The sequence below is a fragment of the Chiroxiphia lanceolata genome, chromosome 13, assembly GCF_009829145.1.
Source record: "Chiroxiphia lanceolata isolate bChiLan1 chromosome 13, bChiLan1.pri, whole genome shotgun sequence".
NCBI lineage: Eukaryota > Metazoa > Chordata > Aves > Passeriformes > Pipridae > Chiroxiphia > Chiroxiphia lanceolata.
This window is the reverse complement of record NC_045649.1, coordinates 19,806,454-19,828,322: the sequence shown is the minus strand read 5'-3', so window position 1 is coordinate 19,828,322 and position 21,869 is coordinate 19,806,454. Positions and strand designations below refer to the sequence as shown.

The 21,869-nt window shown below is 41.0% G+C and overlaps 1 protein-coding gene across 1 annotated transcript; it reads left to right on the top strand.

The window, feature by feature from the left end:
- Positions 1–1,669: 1,669 nt before the first annotated feature.
- CDH5 (cadherin 5) lies at positions 1,670–20,246 on the top strand. Its single transcript, XM_032701344.1, is given in 12 exon segments — positions 1,670–1,693; positions 5,902–6,103; positions 8,305–8,587; positions 8,677–8,812; positions 10,687–10,832; positions 11,223–11,410; positions 13,146–13,399; positions 13,974–14,116; positions 14,548–14,672; positions 16,153–16,261; positions 16,539–16,784; positions 17,591–20,246. Coding segments are annotated over 11 exon segments (2,313 nt in total). The 5' UTR covers positions 1,670–1,693; positions 5,902–5,914; the 3' UTR covers positions 18,085–20,246.
- Positions 20,247–21,869: the final 1,623 nt, after the last annotated feature.

Here is a 21,869-nt window from a genome sequence, read left to right as displayed (position 1 = left end):
CTGATGCCAGAGCTGATCCTGCACCTGACTCATCCCGCTTCTCTTCCAGATCCAGACCTTCCAGGTCTAGGTGCTCTCTAGCAAACAAACTGCCAGTCTATACATCCCTTTTTCATAAACGTGTCTTGCCAAGGAACAAAGATCTTTCTTCCTCACTCATTTCTCTAAAATCATTCTGTTTACAACAAATGTCTTCTCAGGCCATACATTTCTTATTTTCAGTTTGCACTCTACCTTTTCATGTGCCCTTCTCTGAGGATTCACTGAAGCCCTTTGAACCTGGAGCCAGCAGATCACTCACTAAATGCAAGCAGGGGTGTCAGGAAGCTCTGGAAGGACCTTTGGGTGGATTCATTCTTGCTGCTCACCCATCTTCAATGCACAAGCTGCCACTCACAAGCTTGGAGAGTGGCTTTGTTTCTTAAAAAAAAAAAAAAAAGAAAAAAACTCAGGTCTTGCCTCCCCCATTTTTAGCCAGTTCTGTGTCTAACAGAAAGATTGGGAGTCCAACTTGGCTGCTTTCCACCAAGGTAATAAACCTTTAATGTACACACAGCAAGCATTTATAGGCCTTTTATAGCCAAATGTCTTCATTTCCAAAAGAAGAATCTGTCCTTGCTGAGGACTCCATCCACCCATGAGCTGGAGTTGTATTTTGTGTCATCCAGAAGGGGATTTTCTGGGGAGCTGAACAGACAGGGGGGAAAAATCATTAATAATATTAAATATAATATATAATATTATATATAAATGTATATGTTTATATAATGTATAATCTTACATGTTATATAAATGTATATGTTTTTATATTATATATTATATAAATATATGATTAAAATAAGCATTTTCCCCAGACCTACCAGAAACCTGGAGCTGGAATCACAAAACAATTTCAGACTAGAATTAATTCTCTTTTTCCCTAGGAAAAAAAAATATAAGAAGCCAAAATCAGAGTGAAAATCAGAAGTGCTGAATTGTGTCCTCACCAAGGAGGACTGAACAGCACCAAATGCAGCAAAAGAGCTCTCACAGCACTGAGTGATGTGTGGGGTTATTTTTAAAGTAGCAAGTTTACTTAAGACATTGCTGAAGTGGCTATTCATTCAAAGGCACTATCACAAGTATAAAATGTCATTTTACAATGAGTTTTCAGGCAGGCATTTGCACTCCAGATTGTTTAGTCATCAAAGTGGCTATTTACCTAAAGGCACCATCATGCATATAAAATGTCATTTTAGAATCAGTTTGCACGTAGGCATTTGAACTCCAGACTCTTTAGTCATCACTGGAAACCACTTCTCAGATGCATAAAATTGCCATAAAGGCAACCAAAAATATAACACCAGGTAGTCAGGCTCATTTAAATCAGCTCAATAAAGCAGAAAGGAAAAAGCAGCAGAGTGTTCTCAGGAAAGGCATATTTTGGTCATTGTTCTGTGTTGAGGACAAGTGACAAAACAGAGAAAACCACCAAGTGACCACCCTGAAAAAAGTCATATCTGAAAATGCAAAAAAAAAAAATTGCTTCAAATCAAAGGTTGCCGAATTTCCTTAGACAGCTTTTTTCAGCGGTGTCACTAGAGTTTGAAGCCCTGCCCTGGTTCCCATTGTCACTGTGGGCCCTCAGCTCCTCTCACTGAGCTCCAGGAGAGAAGGAGGGTCACGTAGATGCCGAGGAGAACCTGGAGTGCAGGTAACAAACATATCTATGTGGTCACTTGGGGTGTTTCTCTGGGGTGTTAGAAGTTGGTTGGAGCAATATTGTCTGATTATGAAACGAAGAGCAAAATCTGAGACTAATTATGAGGTGGAGAATAAAATCTGAGACTCTTGGTACTCCTGACCCTGGTCCCCAGTCAGGAGATCACTGTGCTTCAAATGCATCTTTAAAAGGGATAATGCTTTTTAAGTGGCTGTAGGACTTTTCACAGGCACATGAGGAGCTTTATCATGTGTTTGCACAGCCCTTTACAGCCCCTGAAAGGCAGATTAAGTACTGTGAGGGCTATTTTCTTTTTGTCTCCTTACCAAAACTACAGGCACTGCAAAGAAAAAAAGATCATTTGTCCCCCTTCTGTGTTTGGTGTTCTAACTTTCTGTTTCTTGAGGTTCATGGCTTTCACACATCTACTTTTGGTTTTATACGTCATGGAGATGAAAAATTAATGTTCAAATGAGTGTTGTATGGCCAGACTCTTCAGAGTCATTGTGTTACTGGGGCAGATCCTGCTCTCTGTGTCCCTCATCCTCACCGAGCACAGCAATTTGGGAGTGTTTAGACAGTGTATCAATGTATATATTCTACATCTGAAAAAAAAATTTGCAGTGTTGTCCATTCTGTGAAACCCTATTTTTTTGTATGTTTTTTTTTTCATTTGCATCATTCAGATCCCAACCAAGACAGTGTAAGCAAAAATAATCTTTCATTGCCAGCCTTCCTCACAACCAGGTATGAAAATTATCTCAACAACAGGGACACAAACCTTTGACAATGTATTTCTTTTCTGGTGTGTGATAGAAATTTGTTCAAAGTGGCTCTCTCAGGATGTTCATTATCACTCCTCTAGCACTATTTGGGTTTTTGGGGTACTGAAAAATTCTCAAAGATGAGCGTGAGTTTTAGTCTGATCAACCAGAAAAATACATAATTTCAGATGTAACTGTCTCATTTCCCCAAGTCTCTGTACAGAAACCTGGTTTAACTTCTATTTAACATGCAAGCATAGAACTAATTTTTTGAAAACTAAACTAACCTTACATAAGCATTAATATACACTTTTAGAGTGAGAAGTGAACCAAGTGGGAGGCAAATACCATAAAAAAAACCATAAATGTTCATAGGAATATTTCTTCCAGTGTTTTCATTATATGGAGACCTTATTTATATTAGCTGTTCATCACCCTTGCAGCTGATTACTTACCAAAACAACTCGTAAAACGCAAACTTTTAATTAGTACAGTATTTTCTGTATCTCCACCTGACTTTTTTTTAATAATTACTTCCAGTCTGCAAGAAGAAACTTCACTGTATGAGCCACGTCTCCATTAAATCACTTTGAATACCAGAATTTCTCAGGTAACTGTCTATAGTACCCTGCAGACCAAGAGTTATTTGCTAAAATAATTCAACATATAAAATGAATAATACGGGTGGAAAAACCCATCATTTACCAAAAGAAAATTTAAGAGCAATGCAAGAAACTCAGCTGCTTGAATTCCCCTGTTAACTTTCAGGAGCATTTATGGTCCCTGCTTAAATTGGAAGAAGTTTGAATTATTAGGCTAATCAGTCAAGGACAGAGGAATAACAGGGGACTGTACATTAGGGGAGAGCAGGGAAGGGACCTCCTGGCAGCATCCAGGGAAGGGACCTCCTGGCAGCATCCAGGGAAGGGACCTCCTGGCAGAATCCAGGGAAGGGACCTCCTGGCAGCATCCAGGGAAGGGACCTCCTGGCAGCATCCAGGAAGAGCCACGTGGCAGAGATTGGGCAGAGCCCAGGCTGTGCTTGCCCTTCTCCAGAAGCCTGTGGCCACAGGGGTCATTATTTGCAGGGGTGCATGTGTTTTCCCCTCCTCAGTCCTGGCTGCCACAGCAGCATGGGAAGGAATGAAATGTCATTCCCTGTCACCCCCCAGGAACTTTCTCTCTTGTGACTCCATGGGAACTCATTCTCCTTCCCAGGCATGGGAATATCTCTCTCTCTTCTGCTACTGCTTCTGGCATTTCCAATGAGATCTGCTGGGAAGGAAAACTATCAAGGCCAGAAAAGAGAGCATTTAGTACAGCCTGTCAAGGGCTGCCATCCACAGAGCTTGGCCTTCCCACCAGGACAGTGCCCTCGTCCCGTCACTGCTCCGGGAGTGTCCATGTGTGCTGCCCACGAAGGGCATTCTGAAATGCTGGGGTAGATTCAGTGACAGACTCCACAATGGCCAAATGCCAAACCTGCATGGTATCCTAGAAGAAGTGTCCTCAGAGCCAGCCTATCCCATGGAGCAGAGCACATCAAATGTCCCCAGAGCAGAGCACACAGTGTGAGTGGGCACTGTCACTGCTGCCAACAGCAGCAGTTCTGAAAGGTGCCAAAGGCCAGGCAGGAGCCATTTTTTGCAGGAGGTTCTGCTATCCCAGCCTGTGTTTGACCCACAGTGGGAACCAGAGGGCAGGCCAAGCTCCACCAAATTACCCACAAAGGAATATTAACTTACCAAGGAGGCTGGGCAAGCATTAACAAGGAAACCATTAATGAAGAGTTAAAGGAAGTGAAGCCACCTTAAAATCTAAGAATACAAATGATCTGCTGAGTGAAAGGGCTTGCTTAAGTTTCAGCTGAAGTGCAAACCATATTTAAAAAGATTCAGTCAGCACTTTCTGTATTAGTGGGCAAGTTCCCAACAGCAGTACAGGAGAGTTCCACTTACCAGAGCAACAAGAGAAAGGGACTTTTTTAGACACTACCCTCTGGTTTTTGCAAACCACAGCCTGTACCACTTGACATCAGCCAACTGGTTTCCTCTACTTACCATGTTTTGTAATCAAATCACTGCCTTCCAGTTTCCAGCCATAAAGTGTCCATATACACAAATAAAACATACAAAATGAACTAAATCTTACTAATTTTTCTTTAAAAAGTGCATAGAATACAAAAAACTAGCTAAATCAAAAGGTTTTGTTTGAATCCAGAAACTGTATTAAGCACAGTTTAGCTATTAAAAAGCAACTTCAAAGCCACCTTATTCAATCACTTCCTCCAGAGCCACAGAGAAGGAATGTTCCTCAGCTTATGTACAACAATGCAGGAGAGAGAAAAGTACAGGAAAGCAAAATTTCATGGTAAATAAAATCTTTTTCCTGACAATGATACTGCACCACAGGATAACACTGATTGCCTGGTTACCAAAGAGTACTTTTGGAAATGTCTCAGCACCTTCCTGATGAAATATTAATTTAATCTCACATCCAGCAACCTGTGTGATGTCAACTTCTCATCACAATTAACGGGTTTATTTTTGATGTGCACCTGACAGCTCCTAAAAGCTAATGGAAAGTCATTTATGTACAATTTAAAGTCTGATTACTTGAGTGTTAAAGTTCCCTGACAGTCCTTTATATTGGGAAAGGGAAGTTTAGTAATTTACATTAAAATAATTCCTCAAATCTGATATGAAAGTCAGGCCTGAAGTTTGCTAATATTAACACATGATGTAAAAATATGGTTTCAGCTGAGAATCATTTCACAAATTATCATTTTGTAGATGGTAAAGCCTGAGAAGAGTGCATAAAGAAACTTCATGTGTGTCTTCAAAAGTTTCAAAACACAATTAATTGAGTCAATAAATGAGCTCTTTGAGGAAGATCATTTGCTGTATTGTACTTGGAATTGATTGGAAATCTCATACCAATCACTTTTTCCACCAAAAAAAAAACAACCAGTTTTTATTTTAAGTCAATATTTTCCATATGAAGATATTGACTACAGCATATTGTGTCAGGGCATTGTCAAAACATTGCCCTGGGGTTTGTCAAGATGGAACATTTCATTTCAAGTGGAGTTAACACAAACTTTGACCTCTGCCATGGGCAACACTGTCTATAGGGATCTTTCTGCTCAATCTGCTCCTCAGACTAACAATGGTCACTCAAGTCACCTCTTTGCCAGCTTTCAAAACACATTTTTTTATTGCATTGAAATATTTTTTTTGGTTTTTACAGTTAAAACTCTTTCATGGAAGGAAGAAGCCTGACATTTCAAACGTTGGTGCTAAGGCAAATGCAAAGAAATAAAGTAATTAAACTCCCCTACAGAAGGAATGTCCATTTGCACTTCTACATGTGCTCTCTCTGCTTAATCTCATTCTGTTGTTATTTATATATTTTCATTTTTATATTACTTTCTAGGCTACAGAAGAAGATGGACTACATTATTCTACTCTATTCATTGTTCTTTACTCTAGCATTTGCTGACAAAGAAAGTCAGGAAAAAACCCAAAACCTTTCTTCAAACAAGGCCAGTCACAAACGGCTGAAGAGAGACTGGATATGGAACCAAATGCACATCAAAGAGGAGATTGATGCACCATTGCCACACCATGTGGGCAAGGTAAGCAGCAATCTGTCAGCAGAGAATGAGCAGAAAGCAGTAAATGAGGATCTTGGAAAGCATTGCTTGTTTGCAGTCTGGGCAGCAGAGAAAAAAAAGAAATAGAATGGGATTTATTACTTACATATTAAAGTGTTAAAATCTTGGGCAAAGAGTAAATCAATAACAATGTCAAAGGGACTCTAAATCTTTTGGAGAATACAAATAAATTCTAGCGAATGGCAGGTATGGAGCACCCTCAGTGCAAGAACACTGTGTGCAGGGCACACTCAGGAAGGAGTCTAGTGCTTGATGTTTGTCAGTATTTTTCTGGCAGCACAAGATTCTTTCAGAAACCTCAGAGATCAGCAAATAAAAACATATGCATTAAAAAACACACAGTTCACATCTCTTAGCCTGGATATTAAACGGAGGTGTTATGTTTAGCAGTATGTTACACAATCAAAAAAACTGTTTCACAAAGCGAAAGAAAACAATTTTTAAAAATAATAACGAGCATTGACCTGCTTGCAAACTCATTCTCTTCAGGGTAGTGCTCATAAAATCCTGTGGTTAACTGCGTATCACCCAGACAAAGTTCTTCCAATCTAGTCTTTCAAACTGAGCCACTGTGACACTTTGCAGACAGATGCAGTTGTAGGTTTTCCTCCCAGGTGAACAATCCCATCAGTCAGGGCTGTGTCACAGGGGAACAGACTCCTCTGCATCACTGCTGGTCCCTGCACAAAGCACGAGGGACAAAGCAAAGGCCAGAGGGTCCTCTCAGCTCACACAGGGCATCTCTGGCCATTTCAGCCCAATTCAGCCCCAGATTGAGGAGAACACTTCCATTGCTGAGCTGTCCTAAACCAGAGGATTCCCTTTGTGCAGCAGTGTCTGATTGCTCTGCCAGGGCTGTGTGGGCACATCTGCGGCTCTGAACACTTGATAAACCCTTTAAAGAAAGGCCACAGCAGCACAACTGAGTGACAGCTGCAGGAATATGCTGATACATCCTGATTTTATCTTTCCCAGCCTTGGGTGCTTTCCTTTGTGTGTTCATCCTCAGCATTAGAAAAGGCATTCTCAGAAGTCTCTACTTTTTACACCGAATAAGAAGGCACAGACTTTGAGACAAGGGGGTGGTTATTTCTCCTGTTACGTCTCCAGAGTTGTAACCTGCTCTCCAGCAGCCAGAAACATGATTAAGTATGTGGAATAAGGGAAGGAAATATTAGCGACACATTTCAAAATAGAAAACTGAAATTAAAAAAAATTCAACAGTAAATGACAATTACAGGATAAATCAAATCCTGAATGCTCAGCAGCTGAAATTTATGATAACATCAGTAACAAAAGACCAGAAACTCTTGGCCAAACCCAGAAATCCCTGATAAATAGCTTGCTGAAATAAGAATGCTGACATAGTGCATGGGAAAATTATGGTTTAAATCTTCTATCAGTGTCCTTATATGAGTGAAGGTATGGAAAGAGAAGAATCACCAGATTATTTGCAGATTAAATAATGCACAAAAGCGTTTGGAATTGGATTAAATTACATTTTAAAACTGATTAATGTTCATTCCTTTTGCCCCATCCCTTTTTCATTGCATGTGATCTTCAATTTTCAAATCTATGGGGTGAAATTTAACCTTACTGTCGTAGCATGAGCCTGAAGGCTGACTATTAAAAAATTGCACGTGACTAAACACAAGCAAGATGTCAGCTGTGGCAAGAATCCTGCTAAATGCTAAGGAAAAGAGATTGATGCTAAACAATGTCAGCAGCTGTGAATGTAGATTTGCCCCTGTAACCCTGTGTGACCTAAGCAAAAGTCCTGGTAGGGTCAGAAAGTCACTTGCAAACCAGACCGGCTCAAACTGAACCTGATGGTGTGTGTTACTGCAGAAACTTAATGATTTATATGTGTTAACAGCATGAACCATTTATATCTTCAAGAAATACAAGATATGATTTAAAAAATGCTTCTTGATATATAACCAAGTTTCAGTCTGGAGGCGACTTTCATCCTATAACCCCACTGTAGCTGCTGTGGGGCTTTAGCTCAGTAACTCTCCAGCTGACAGCAGAGGTCCTGCTGGCCATTCTGGTTTCCAGCTGAACTGAAGGAATCCAGGTTGTGTGTATCTGCTGGGAGAAACTGTGCTGCATCCAGGTGCCAAAGTCCACTTTTATCTCTTTGAATAATTCTTTCCTTCCAGATCACATCCAGTGTGAGGAACAACAACGCCAAGTACATCATCGAAGGGGAATATGCCAACACCATCTTTAAAGTGGAAGAGACCAGTGGGGATGTCTATGCCTTTGAGAGGCTTGACAGGGAAAAGAAAGCAGAGTATGAGCTGACAGCTCTCATTATTGACAGAAGAAACAACCAGTCACTGGAACCCCCATCTAAATTCATCATCAAGGATATCAATGACAATGTCCCTGTGTTTGTACAAAAGGTGTTCAATGGATCTGTCCCAGAAATGTCACCAGTAGGTATGTTCTTCTGTCAGTCATCTCCCTTCATGTCTCTGGTTAAAATGCAGAATTCATACTAAATATGCTGTTTGAAAATCCTTTTCTAGGAACCTCAGTCACCAAAGTGACAGCTGTAGATGCTGATGACCCAACAGTGTCAGGTCATGCCACGGTGAGTTACCAAGTCATTAAAGGAGATGAATATTTCACCATTGATGACTCTGGTAAGTGAGATACACAAATGTCCTTACACTTTGTCCTTACCCTACCCTGTGAAGAAAACAGGGTTTTAAGCTTTCTTCATTCTGGAAAAAAAGGAATAATAATAAAGCAATATAATTTTAACCATGATTTAGAAAGATTTTTCATTCACACCCACTCAGTGTCACCACCTGAATCTGGAAATGAGCTAAAAAAGTCAAGATACCAGGTGCCTTTAATGAACTGAGAAGATAAAAGGTCATGTTTTTCCCACTGATGAAAAGACTGACCAGGAGCTGAGTTCGTGTTTTCAGTTCAGCACTGGGGTGGGGGGAAACAGTTTTCCCCCTGAAGTTATAAAATGGTAAAACCTCAGGGGGTGGTGACCCTTAAGGTTTTACCCAATGAGCGCTTCTGTAAAATATAAACATATCACAAGCAGAACGGAAGAGAAGGTAGTTGTAGTTGTTGTTGAAGTAGTAGCCATGTTCTGAAGCCATGAGCTGAAGGGGCAAAAGCCCCTCTGGGGAGCCACAGCCCCCCAGCCCCCGGCTGGGGTCATAGAAACTCAGAAACAGTGTTAAACTGGACTGAGCTCTGTGACTGAAAGCTAAAGAAGTTTTCTCCACTGTGAGTGAGCAGAGACAGAGCAGCAGCAGCATCCAGAGATTGTGGCTAAGAGCCAAGAGATAACTGAAGAAGCAGCAACAAACATGCAGCCAAGGAAGACACAGAGCTGTCCGAGAAAAAGAGAGCCAGCAGCAGAGAGAGCAGACCTAAGCTCTACAGACAGTTTTTGGGGTAAGAACTGAACCAAAGGACCCCAAACTCCTTGGAGACCCCTCACGTCCTAGAAGGGAGGGGTGAATTGCGACATGCACTGCAAGAAGGAGCTGAAAAGCTCAGAGAAAGAATGTGGAGAGGGTGACCTTGGCCCCCCCACTGCTTGAGACAGAGCACAGAGCTCGGCAAAGGGACTTGAATCCCCTGAAGATACGGACCGTCACGAAGACCCCTGAGCTTCATGATATGACCGTGGTGACGCGACCTGTCCGGGACGCAGCCCACGTGAAGGAATAGAGTAGAAGGAGAGAGAGAAGACCCTCCACTTGGAGACGATGGTCGAGGGCTTGGATACCCCTCGTCTGTACTGGCAGAGATCCAGCTACAGCTGCTGCATGAAGAGAGACCTGCTGCCTTAGAGACTTGCTGCTCTGAGAGTGGAAAATGATCTTTTACTACTTCCCTCCTGACTTTTATTTGGAGGGAGAAGAGATTTGATCCTTGTAAATCTTATGTCATGTAGAGATAGCTAAGTATGTATATAAGGTTGTAGTATTTATCTTGTACAATCTTGTAATATATAATCCTTTCCCCCCATTTGAGTTCGTGTAGTGTCTGGAAAAACCATCTCAACACTGGATTGAGATGTGGGAGGGGGCTTGACTAGGGAATTGGATTTTTGGGCTTTCATTCCTTGACAAATAGAAAGGAATACATAATTTGAAGCAGCATTCAATAATCAATAATCATTCAATCTCCTAAACTTTCCTGCTGAAATTTTACCCTTTTAAAATTCCCTCTCAGTATCTCTTGTAACCACACTAGTCTTATAGAGCAAATAATGCATGTAAAGAGGTGCTCAGACAGATTCTAGAGGCTGTAGTGACCAAGTTTAGACATTGTCAGACTGCGTCTAAGCAAAAAAAATCAGTTTAAATATTTCAGAATCTCCTAATATTCGGTCATGCAGAAAGATTTTTAAGATTTCTAACCTCAGAAAAACACCCCTGTAAAATGCTACTTAGAGCTGAATGTGTGGCATAAGATAGAAACTGTGTTCTCAAAGTTAGAGATGAGGACATGCAAACTAAAACATATTCAATGTATTTTTTCACAGGTGATTTTTACAACAGGCCTGATTTAGACAGAGAGACTCAATCAACATATGAAATTATTGTCAAAGCAAAAGATGCTCCAGGGACTTCAGGGGATTCCAGCACAGCCACAGTCGTCATCACTTTATCTGACATCAATGACAACTTCCCAGTGTTCAAACACTGTGAGTGGAATGCAAGTTCTGGAGCACTTGGAATCCAGGGGTTGACACAACTAAAATTAATTTAAGTCCTGGTTCAACACAGTGCAACTTATCTTAAAAATGGCCAAAAGAATCTTGCATATTCTGAAGGTCTTCTGTATTTCGTCCCAACTTGCACCCCTAGAACAGAAAACAAAAATCTCTATTAATTTCATCACTTTGGACAAGATCTTGACAATTTTGGGTATTACTTATACTTTTAGAAAAAGTACATCAAAGTACTGTCTTAGAGATATAAATGCTGAATTCTCAGTGAAATGTTTTTCTGTACCTCTATAAGCTAAGCACAAATTTAACTAAGTTTTAACTTCCATAAACATACTTTTCATGTCTTTCTTTTTTTCTTAACAGCATCATTTCACTTTAAAGTGCCTGAAAACATTTCAGTAGGAGGAGAAGTTGGCAGAGTCAAAGTAGAAGATGTCGATGAACCACAACATAGAAACACAAAATACAGTTTTGTCCGAGGAGATTACAGGGACACCTTTGAAATTGTAGCAAATCCATACACAAATGAAGGAATCATTAGGCCAAAGAAGGTAATTTTCCCAGTAACAAAGATGATTATTGTGGTTTTTTCACAGGACTGTTCGATTTGGTTTAGCATTAGCAGCAGGAAAAGTGGAAGTGTGTGGAAGTAAGTATGAAATATGTTAATCCTGAACACCTGCTCTGTAATCTCTGTGAGAAGAAGAGCTGGTGCTTTCTAGTCCATTTCAATCTCCAGTCCTGAAAAAATGTAGACTTGCTGCAGAGTGCAATGGGGACTAACTCAGATATTCAGGTTACACACCTCGGGCTCCTCTCAAACTTCAGGTAGTTGGCTGCTTCAAAGAATCAGTGATTTTAAGAGTTGAACCAACTGACCAAGTCAAAGAATCCTTCCCTTCTGCAGCCCAGGTGAAACCAAAGCAGAAAATGTGAACAAGTCCACCTGACCACTTCTAAAAGTGCTCTTTACAGTTTGGCATTTGCTCCAGTCTCAGCCACAGCTCCCTTACCTTCCTCAGAGTGTTTTCAGAGCTTCCCCACCAATTTCTTACAACTCATTAAGAAGGCCCAGACTCTCCAAAGCCATTATAATGGTTTGTTCTTTGGGTTTTTTAAATTCTCAAACCTACTTGATTTGTATCAAGGGACCTTCCTACATTATGCAAAGCTCTGCCAAACCAGCCTTCATTGATTGCATTGGCTTGTCATTAAAAAAAAAGGGGAGGGAGGACTATAAATCACCTCTTGTAATCCTCAGATTGACAGGAATGTGTTTTTTACTTCCAAATATCTCTCTGTAACTGTTAAGACTAGAAATGTCATTAAGAAGGAGGAAAAACTACCAAGTACTTCAAGACTGGCAGTGAAGTCCTCAGCTCACATCAGGAGGAAGCAGCTTTCCCTCACCTAAGGCAGCCCTTCCTCTGGTCTTCCCAGGACCTAAGGAATGCAGTGCTTGCAACTGCTGCCCAGAGGAGGAGCAGCAGGAGACCCCACACAAACATTCCCCACTACAGAGGGATTTGGAATCAGCTCTTCTTTTAACACATAGCAGGCAGAGTTCACCCCTCTGTTTCATAATGTGATGTTGACCATGCACGTGTCATAATGTTAAATATGCAGCCATATGAGATAAAATTTCAGCTGCTAGATAAGTGCTATCACTTCCATCTGCAATGTCTGCTCAAAGAGGAAAACAAGAGTCACCACAATTAATTCCTGTGTATCTCAGAGTGCTTTTAGAATCTCAGGCAATATCACAAAGGCCCCAGACTGAAATGAGCCATAGCTGCCTGAGCTCCAAGCCTTCCTCCCATTGTGTGACTCCTTTTACAATCTCAGGCAATGGGAAGAACAGGGAAGAGGATGTCATTTATCACTAAATGCCCCAGCTATCAGTCAGTGCAGCTATGCATTCTGCCTGGAATGCCTTCAGAACAGAAAGCCATGCCAAGAGATAACCTGGTCCCCAGCCCTCAGGGAAAAGGAGCTTAACCAGGCTTGGTTGTTACAGGATTATAAAAAGAAAAGTGTTGAAACCAAGAAATACTTGCTGAACTTAAAATGCTGGATGAGTCTGTTCCCAACCAGGGGTTGTTCAAGCCATGCTGTGACAGAGAAGTTCAGTTGGGAAATGCTCTCCCATCAGTCCAGCCAAGATACAGTTTGGTAATGTTTCCAAACACGAATTAGAGCTTGGAGCTTAAATTTGCACAGCTAGCTAATGCAACATTTGCTTGGGCATGTCCAATGGAAGAATTTCTGTATTTGTCTTTTTTTTAGCCCCTGGACTTTGAAAAAGTAGCAGAATACAGGTTTGACATTGAAGCAACAGATCCCACCGTTGATCTCCGGTATTTTAAATCTGGTGGCTCGAGGAGCATTTCAACAGTCACCATTGAAGTCACTGATGTGGATGAGCCTCCTGTCTTCACTAAACTACCATATGAATTTAAAGTCATGGAAAATGATGCAGAAGTAAGAACACTTGGTTCAGTTTGGGCACACGACCCCGACGCAGCTAAACGGAAAATCAGGTAAGACAACACCAGCCTTAGTAATTCTACTTTGAAGTGGAGAATTCTTTAGGATGTCAAGAATTTGACAAAGAACTGAGACTTTGGCCCTATTTCTCAGAATGTGAATGCCAAACAAAAACCAAAAAGAATACAATTTAATTTTTCCAGCACTGCAGCCATGGATATATATGGTAACCAAAAACTGAACATAAATTACACTTACCCATCTAATTACCACATGAACTTACTGATGAAACATTTGCATATTTGGGGCAAAATGTATAATCCTGGATATCTTCCCATGGTTACAGTTTAGTGCTATACTTTTTATTGTAAGAACTCTCCCAAGCATGTGCTTGGAGAAGAAAACAGACTTCTGAAAGAGCAAAGTACAATAATCTGGAAATTCTTTCAAGAGATGTATTTCACTCTCACAGCTTGCATAGTTTTAGGGAAATATTCTCAGCCTGCCTGGTCAAGATATTAATGTAATTTGTCACACCAGAACTCTCTGACCTTCCACTAAAAGAAATGAAGTGAAACATAGTTTTAGCCCCTGGAATTGACATATCTCCTTTTAAACAAAAACCAGATTTATTCGACGAAAAGCAAGTCCTAATGGAGACTATATCAGGGTGTCTGATACTGGAATTATTCAACTTCCCAAGCCCCTGGACAGAGAATTCAGCTCCTCATACAACATCACTGTAGCAGCTCAGGAAGTCCTTGAAGATGGTAAGTGCCACCCACTTCCCTGTTTGAAAGAAATCAGGGAACACCTTTCCAGCAGTGCTGTAGCTTATCAAAAAGGAAAGCCACAACCTGCCACCTGTTCCCACTAAGCTACAAATTACATGGATACTTCAGGGTTTGCACAATAATCTTCCAAATCTTCCCACAGCCACACAGTGTGAAGAATCAGGAAGCCATGAACTTCAAAAGGGTCATTTTACTCCTCAAAGATCCTTGATGATTTAGCCCATTAGGAAAGTTTTGTAGGGAAATATCTAAATGTCAAGGGAAAAGTTTAAATTAAAGATGGAGCTAAAAACTCTCCTAATTTTTCATACAGGAGGTACAGAGGGGGGCACAAAAGGTAGAAAGGGGGGTCTATCCAGCCCTGGGATTCCAGACATCTGAGACCTGCACTGCTATTGTCATTTTAGGTCGTCTTTCTGACAGAGAATCACATGCCCATGTTCATGTAATAGTTGGTGATGAAAATGATAATGCTCCAGAACTTGTTTATCCTGAGGAACCCAGAGTGTGTGAAAATGCTGCACCAGGAAAGGTGAGACCGGGAGAGTTTTTCCCCAAAACTTGAATTACTACTTGTAAGCTCAAGTGAAAGTTGTCTGTTAATAAAAGTTAGTTTTTGCACCGAAACACCCAATCTTTTCACTGATTCCCAAAACATCAGTGGACAGGAAAATCTCTTCAGGACATCACACTGCTAGAATATTGACTTTTATCTGCTCACACACATGGGCTGTGCTGCTCCTCTCCCTCCAGCTCTCAAGTCTGTATGTGCATTAGCAGCTGAGCCATGAAGGACAGTCAAGTTTGCAGAGTAAAAATCAACAATTTGGTTCTATCACATAAATATTCATATGTGATACTGAGAAGGAAACCATTTTGAAATAGCAAGAGAAACGTTTCTGCATGTGACATCATTGTAGTGGTCAGCAGAGTGCACATATCTGCACGTACAGTAGTGTTGGTGTTTGGCAAAAATGGTGTTATGTTAGTATTTTGGATTTACATGTTCAGCCTCAGACAGAAGTACTCAGCCCATACATGTAAAATTTGTTTAATTAAGAGATTTTGTGTCCTGGTTTAGAAATGGTACTTCCCAGTTTAGTGCTCCCACTGGCATTCCCTTCCCTCCAGCTGGAAGCCCAAAAGGCAAAGATTGAGATCAGAACAATTCACTGGAAACAGCAATGAGATAAGAAAATAGACAGTACCAGCAGCAATACTAACTGCAAAAGTGTGCAGAGAGAGGGTAATGTACAGGCAAAATGCTCACCAAGCCTGGGACAATGAAAAGCAGTGCTGGACAGACCCTCTGCCCCCCACATTTCCCCCAACCTGAAAGGAATGCCCTTTCTTCTCAGGAGAGGCACAGAGAAAGGCCCTTTCCCTGCCCCCAGCAGTGAAGTAAGATGGTACAGAATAACATCAATGTCTGGGCCAGAACCAGGACATCAGCCCATACATTTAATATTTGTTTCATTAAGAGACTTTGTCACAGTCTGGACTCTTTGAGGAAATCTGATATAACACAGAAGGTATTCATTTCACCCTTAGTTTAATTTTTAAAATATCTCAGGGACATAATCACACACTTTTTTTTTTTTTTATTCTATACATCTAATCTATGCTAGGTTGAGGTTTTCAAACCCAACATGCCATTCAGGTGTGGCAGCCTCAGTGACATTCGAAGGAAGGCAGTCACACCCCTGGGTAGGTTGAACACTTGAGAAGACAGCCACCTTAGGCATTTAAAGAAGCCACATACCTTCCAGCATAAGGCTTTTTTTATGCTTTCATTACACAAAATCTGAAGAGGCAAAACTGATCTTTTAGAAGACCTACAAAGGAATTGCTTGCCTTGAAAGAACTTGAAGAGGAGCATCATGAGATATCTGTGTTCTGCCCGTTACTGAAGAGTTCCCCAGGACACACAGCCCAGCTCCATAAATACTTTACATGATTTTACCACTGGAGAAAATGTATAATGAAAGCTGTGACCTCTTCTATCTCTGTAGGTGATCGTCAGGATTTCAGCTACTGACAAGGATGAACTGTCACCCAGAGGGTTCTTCAAATTCTCCCTGGCCACAGAAGACAGCAACTTCTCCCTGATTGAGAACTACGGTACAGTATCCCTGCAATGCCTTTCTCAGCTGCTCCAGGTGGGACACTGGGGCTCAGGGGAGAAAAACTGCAGCAATGACCTGTGACTGGTCTGGCTGAGCTAAGTAATATTTATTTTTAAAGGCTTAACATACTGGAAAAAAAAAATTGTTTCTTGCCAGCCGAGTTTCTCTAAAGACTGGCTCTGTCTAAGGGGAAGATGTACCACCAGACTGGGAAACTTTAAGGAAAATCTGGCAGAGATTATCACTTAATTAGATGTCATTACTTCTTGCAGATAACACAGCGAATATCACTGTCAAATATGGACAGTTTAATCGTGAACTTGCCAAAATCCACTACCTGCCTGTCATCATCTCAGACAACGGTGTTCCTGAGCTCAGCAGCACAAACACTCTTGTCATCAGTGTCTGCAAGTGCAACGAAAAAGGCAACTTCACTTTCTGTGAGGAAAGAGCCAAACAAGTGGGAGTCAGCATCCAAGCACTGGTGGCCATTTTTATCTGCATTTTCACTATCATTGGTAAGGATCTGACCTGGGTAATGTTCTCTGCATTAAAAGGTTTTGTTCTTTCTGAACTGAGATCTACAAAAGCTTTGCGCCTATAAAATGGCCACAGAGCCAGAAATGCTGTAACTATTTGATTCATCTCACGTGTTCTTCCTCTCTGGTGTGTTGCACAGCTCAGCTACAAAGCTGTTCCCTCCACTGGGCAGGCTGAGTCACTGGAAAGGTTATTGCACATATGCATAATAGACTTGACTTACTGCTACCAGGCTCACATGCAGCTAGAGAATAGGAAATTTTTGCTGGGCAATAACAATAGGATTCCTGTTTCCAAAGGCTGAACTTGTCTGGAAGCCCTTTAAACAGTACAGTGAACATACATACATAAATATATCTGTAACAAACCAGCAGAGCAGTGCTTATCTGCTGCATTTGAAATCTATCAGAGAAGGCATAGTACTTTTTCTTGCTTGAAGTACTTTTCAAGTACCACATAAGTAGCATTTGATGCTTGGCATTAAAAGATTTACCAGCTCCAGGCAGTAGGTGATTCAACGAACTTGTGACACCATGTATGTGTGTATGTACTTGTGATTACAGCTCGAGAGTCAGGGCCGCAATTCCTGTCCAGCCTGAACTTCTTTAGAACATAGTAATCCTACAGCTAAACAGTATTTTTAACTATTCCTTTAAATAATAGATGTTAAAAAAGTCACTTCAGGAAAAAAAAACACTTCAGTCTTTGTTGCATATCTTAAATGCAATTTGTTTCACTGCATTGCCTCTCTATTTACACGTGCTCATTTAAGTTCTCTTTGCAGTACTTGCAATGCTGCTTCTCCTAAGGAAGAGACACAAGAAGGATCTGAGCGGGCTGGGGAGGAGCGTGGCAGAGATCCACGAGCAGCTGGTCAGGTATGACGAGGAAGGTGGTGGGGAAATGGACACCACCAGCTACGATGTGTCCGTGCTCAACTCCGTGCGCAAGAACGGCGTGAAGGCAGAGGCTGCTCCCTCTCCGTATGCACAAGTCCAAAAGCCTCCTGGAACGATAACTTCTGGTGCTGGAGAAATGGAAAGCATGATCGAGGAGAAGAAGAGCGAGGCTGACAACGACAGGGATCTGCTGCCCTACGACACCCTGCACATCTACGGCTACGAGGGGGCCGAGTCCATCGCCGAGTCCCTCAGCTCTCTGCAGTCGGGCTCCTCGGACTCAGACGTCGACTACGACTTCCTCAACGACTGGGGACCCAGGTTTAAAATGTTGGCTGAGCTGTATGGATCAGAACCAAGTGAAGATTTTGTGTATTAAGTTCAAATTAGCCATGAGTTTTCTCCCTCCCACCACAAATAGACATCCGGAGACTGTCAGTGGCCACAGGAGAACTCACAGCTCCTCCCTCAAGCCATCCTAGGATTTCAAACAGACGTGAGAGAAAAACCTGGCAACAGCAGGGTTAAAAAGACACACAGACCATGTGTATTAACTTCCCCCAGCACTGCTGTCCTTGCTAACATTCAGTTCTGTCCCCAAAATTGCTTCTCATGGACCTGCGCAAGTCTCCTAGGATTCCCATCGAGGTAGACAATTCTTAAAAAGTGGGCTTTTTCCCCCCTGTTTCTCTTTCATTCCTCTCCTCCTGTAATGTTTCCATCAACATGTATCCGAGGTCACCATCCACTGGGAGAGAGAGGTTCAGTGGCCTTGCTAAGGGATGTTTTAAGCCCCCCGTATCTCCAGCTGGCTGCTTTGCCTGTCCCTTCTGGAACATCTTTATTGATATTCCACACTTATGCTTACCCAGTAGAGGAGAGGAGGAACATATGGTCCATCACTTAATATTAGAAATTATTCCATCATTTTCAAAAAGAGGCATGTTTTCTCCTTCTTTCCATTCTATTAATTATTTTTGTTTTATAGTCTTTGATTACATATACGAGTTATTCAAGATAAAATTAGACAGGATTTTTAGACACACAATCTGGTTTCATCTGTCATTTTTAACAGCCTGATGATAATTTCAGGCACCTTTCTGGCATGCTAGAATCTGCTCTAGCTGACAGCAAAACTGTTTTTTCTCTCTGTAAATAGGATTTTAGTGTTATTCCATGGAACATATCCTGCAGGGCAGGAAATGGGGACATCAGGGGAATGTTAAGACTCCAATACTGTACTTTTCCATCCCTAGATGGAAGCATAGGTCTCTCTATATTTCCAAAGAGGCCGAATAGGGTTTTTATTCAATGTTATTAATGCAGTTGTATTTTTTCAGGGACAAACAAATGAAGGGCCTCATTACTGTGAATCTGTTGTGATTTTTTTCTAAGCGGGTACTGTAAAACCAGTATTTTCCTCCTAGGAAAGTACTGTAGACTTCTAAACCTGAATGCTACACACCCACACTCTCATCTGCACAAGGAACCACCAGTGGAAGGAAGGTTTTGGAGCTGCAGCTTCTCCATCCCTGTGTGTTTAGTGTCTCACCTGAGGAAGAGCCACAGAATGACCAGAATGAAACTTCCCAGGGGGGAAGTTCCCCAGCCAAATACATTTTTTGGGAAAAACGGGTCTCTTAGGACAATGGCCTGTCCCTGGCTTGCAGCAACACAGATTCCTGTTGCCTTCAGCAGGAACAGAGCCCTGTACCCAGATACTGCCCTGAGCAGCATCTGTGCTGGAGCTGTAGGTATTAGTTGAGTTGATTTAATTATTTAAATCTGCTAGCTAACCAAATAACACTAGATTTTCTTTTTTTCCTAAACCAGTATAGTGGAACCTCACAATTTTGCTTTTCCCTTTTTCATGTCATCTCTAATTTACACTCCCTTCCCCCATAATTTTTTCTTGGCAGGAAATAGGAATGCACTATAATATGGTCTCACATTACTCCTAAACTGGATAACTACTGGAAAAAGTTATCCAATAAAATACTTGCCTGGACACTAATGTACAGTCACATCAATTATGCAAGCACTCAAGTCTTCAAATATGAGCTAAAAGAAAACTGAGTAGAATTCTGTCCATCAGTCAAATCAGTTTTGGATCCCATCCTTCACTAAAAAAAGAAGCACATTTTGGGATGACAGCCTTGGTTTTATTTTTCATGTGTTCATTCTCTCTTGCTTAATCCAGCCAACAGTGTATGCTATTGGGGTTCCACATGTTGGGACATTATAAAGAATGCTAACTACTAATACAGTTTAATTTTTTTGTCAGTAATTAAGGTATTGAGTATCAACAGGTAAAGTTAGTGGTTAAATTATGTAGTGCAGTAACTAAAGTACTTTGGTAGGTATCACCCAGATAGTATTACCTGTAATCCTTGCTTTTAAGTATTACCTGTACTCGGTTTTTTTGAAGTTGTTTTTTTTGGAACCCTGTATGCAGTTCCCTTGTATAAAGATGTAAAGTTCCTTTTTATATTCCTGTACTGTTTGTTTTTTTTTACTACATAAAAGTGAATCTCAAATTTGTATTTTCTGTGCATTAATAAGTTTCACACAGAGGACAATATCAGGTTTTGTGCCACATTGACCTCAACCATAAAAACACTGGTGTTTGTGCTCTGAGGGAACCCAGACTAGCCATAATTACCCCAAAGGACTTTCTGTAAAAGCAGCTTTCTCCCACTCCCTGTACAGCAGGCAGGATTACTCTGGGGGACAAAAAAGCCCCAACTTTCTCACAGCCCAGGATTGTCACACCTCAGCAACAGGAAATAAATTATCCCTAAATCTGCAGCTCCACATAGCACAATTTCTTACCATTCCTTCTTACTGCAACTAAAGACTGCCCCAACAATTCCCAGGATTATTCTAGCACTTAAAAAAAATTACATCAATTTTCCCCAGATACAGCACTTATAATTTACAGAACCTGGAACAAAGCAAAAAAGTTCAGTTCCTTCACTGCTAATTGCCGTAAGCAAACTCCAGATCCAACACACTTCAGCACAAGTTATATTAAAAACACAATAGATGTGCTAATTATGTTATAATGAAATGCATTTTTCCATAGAAAGAATTTGATTAAACAGCTACTCAACTTGTAGCAGAGAATCTCATAAAGGTTTTCATTAATCATTTCATTAATATGCGTTTTAATCTCATATCCTTAAAAATATATCATAAATTATTATTTTATTACATTCAGATGCCGAAGTTCATGCCATTTAATAAAGGTTTTTTTACTCTCACCCCATTAGAATTTTCAATGAAATAATGACTTGTGATGAGAATCTTTGATAGGTATCAAAGCAGCCATGAAAATTGGCCCAGTGCCACGTGTCCCAGGTAGGTCAGGGGAGCAAAGGTCCCCTGATCAAAGCAAATTTCCACTGTTCAGAGAAAGAAAGAACATGTTCTATCACACATTATCTGATTACAGTCCAGTCCAACTGACACACTGGACACAGGAATTCAACAGCAAATCCAGTGGGAACAGAAGGATCAGTTATAAAAAAGAAATCAAAGCATCTTCTCTGAGTTCTTGTTCTTCAATAAGTGGGTTCTTCCCTTTTCTCCTTTTAGCAAGAAGAGCCTGGAATACACCAGGAGGGACCTGCCAAGCACAGGAATTGTGCCCCAGTCAGCACTGACTGGAGGGAAAGCCATGTAAAGCCCTGCTGGTTTCTGGAGCTCAGAGTTCAGAGCACAGATCCACCTATGAACATTTATTGTAAATGCTTTCACTGCTAGACTTATGTCACGTGCAGGGGAAATGCTCTGGTGATAGTAAACGTGCTGATGTGCAATCCTATTTGGCTAGAAATAATAGTTGTATTTATTTTCATTATATTTCAGGTGGGACGAGCACAAAAGAAGAAAATTAATATCTTTTTTGACCTATTCTCTCTTTCTACCTAATTTTTTAAATAACCATTTCAAGTTCGAGAAAGTAAGAAATAAAACTCTGGTGGTTTTACCTTCACACACTTCCTGGAATGAAAGACATCACTAAGGTGATATTTTCCCCACTGAAGAAGTTATCACAATCTTACTGTACTACAAGTCATCAAGTCTTACCAGGAAATTAATAAAAATCTGATCAGATCACAGTGGATGATTTAGCTTGAATCTAGCCCATAGAAAAAGCAT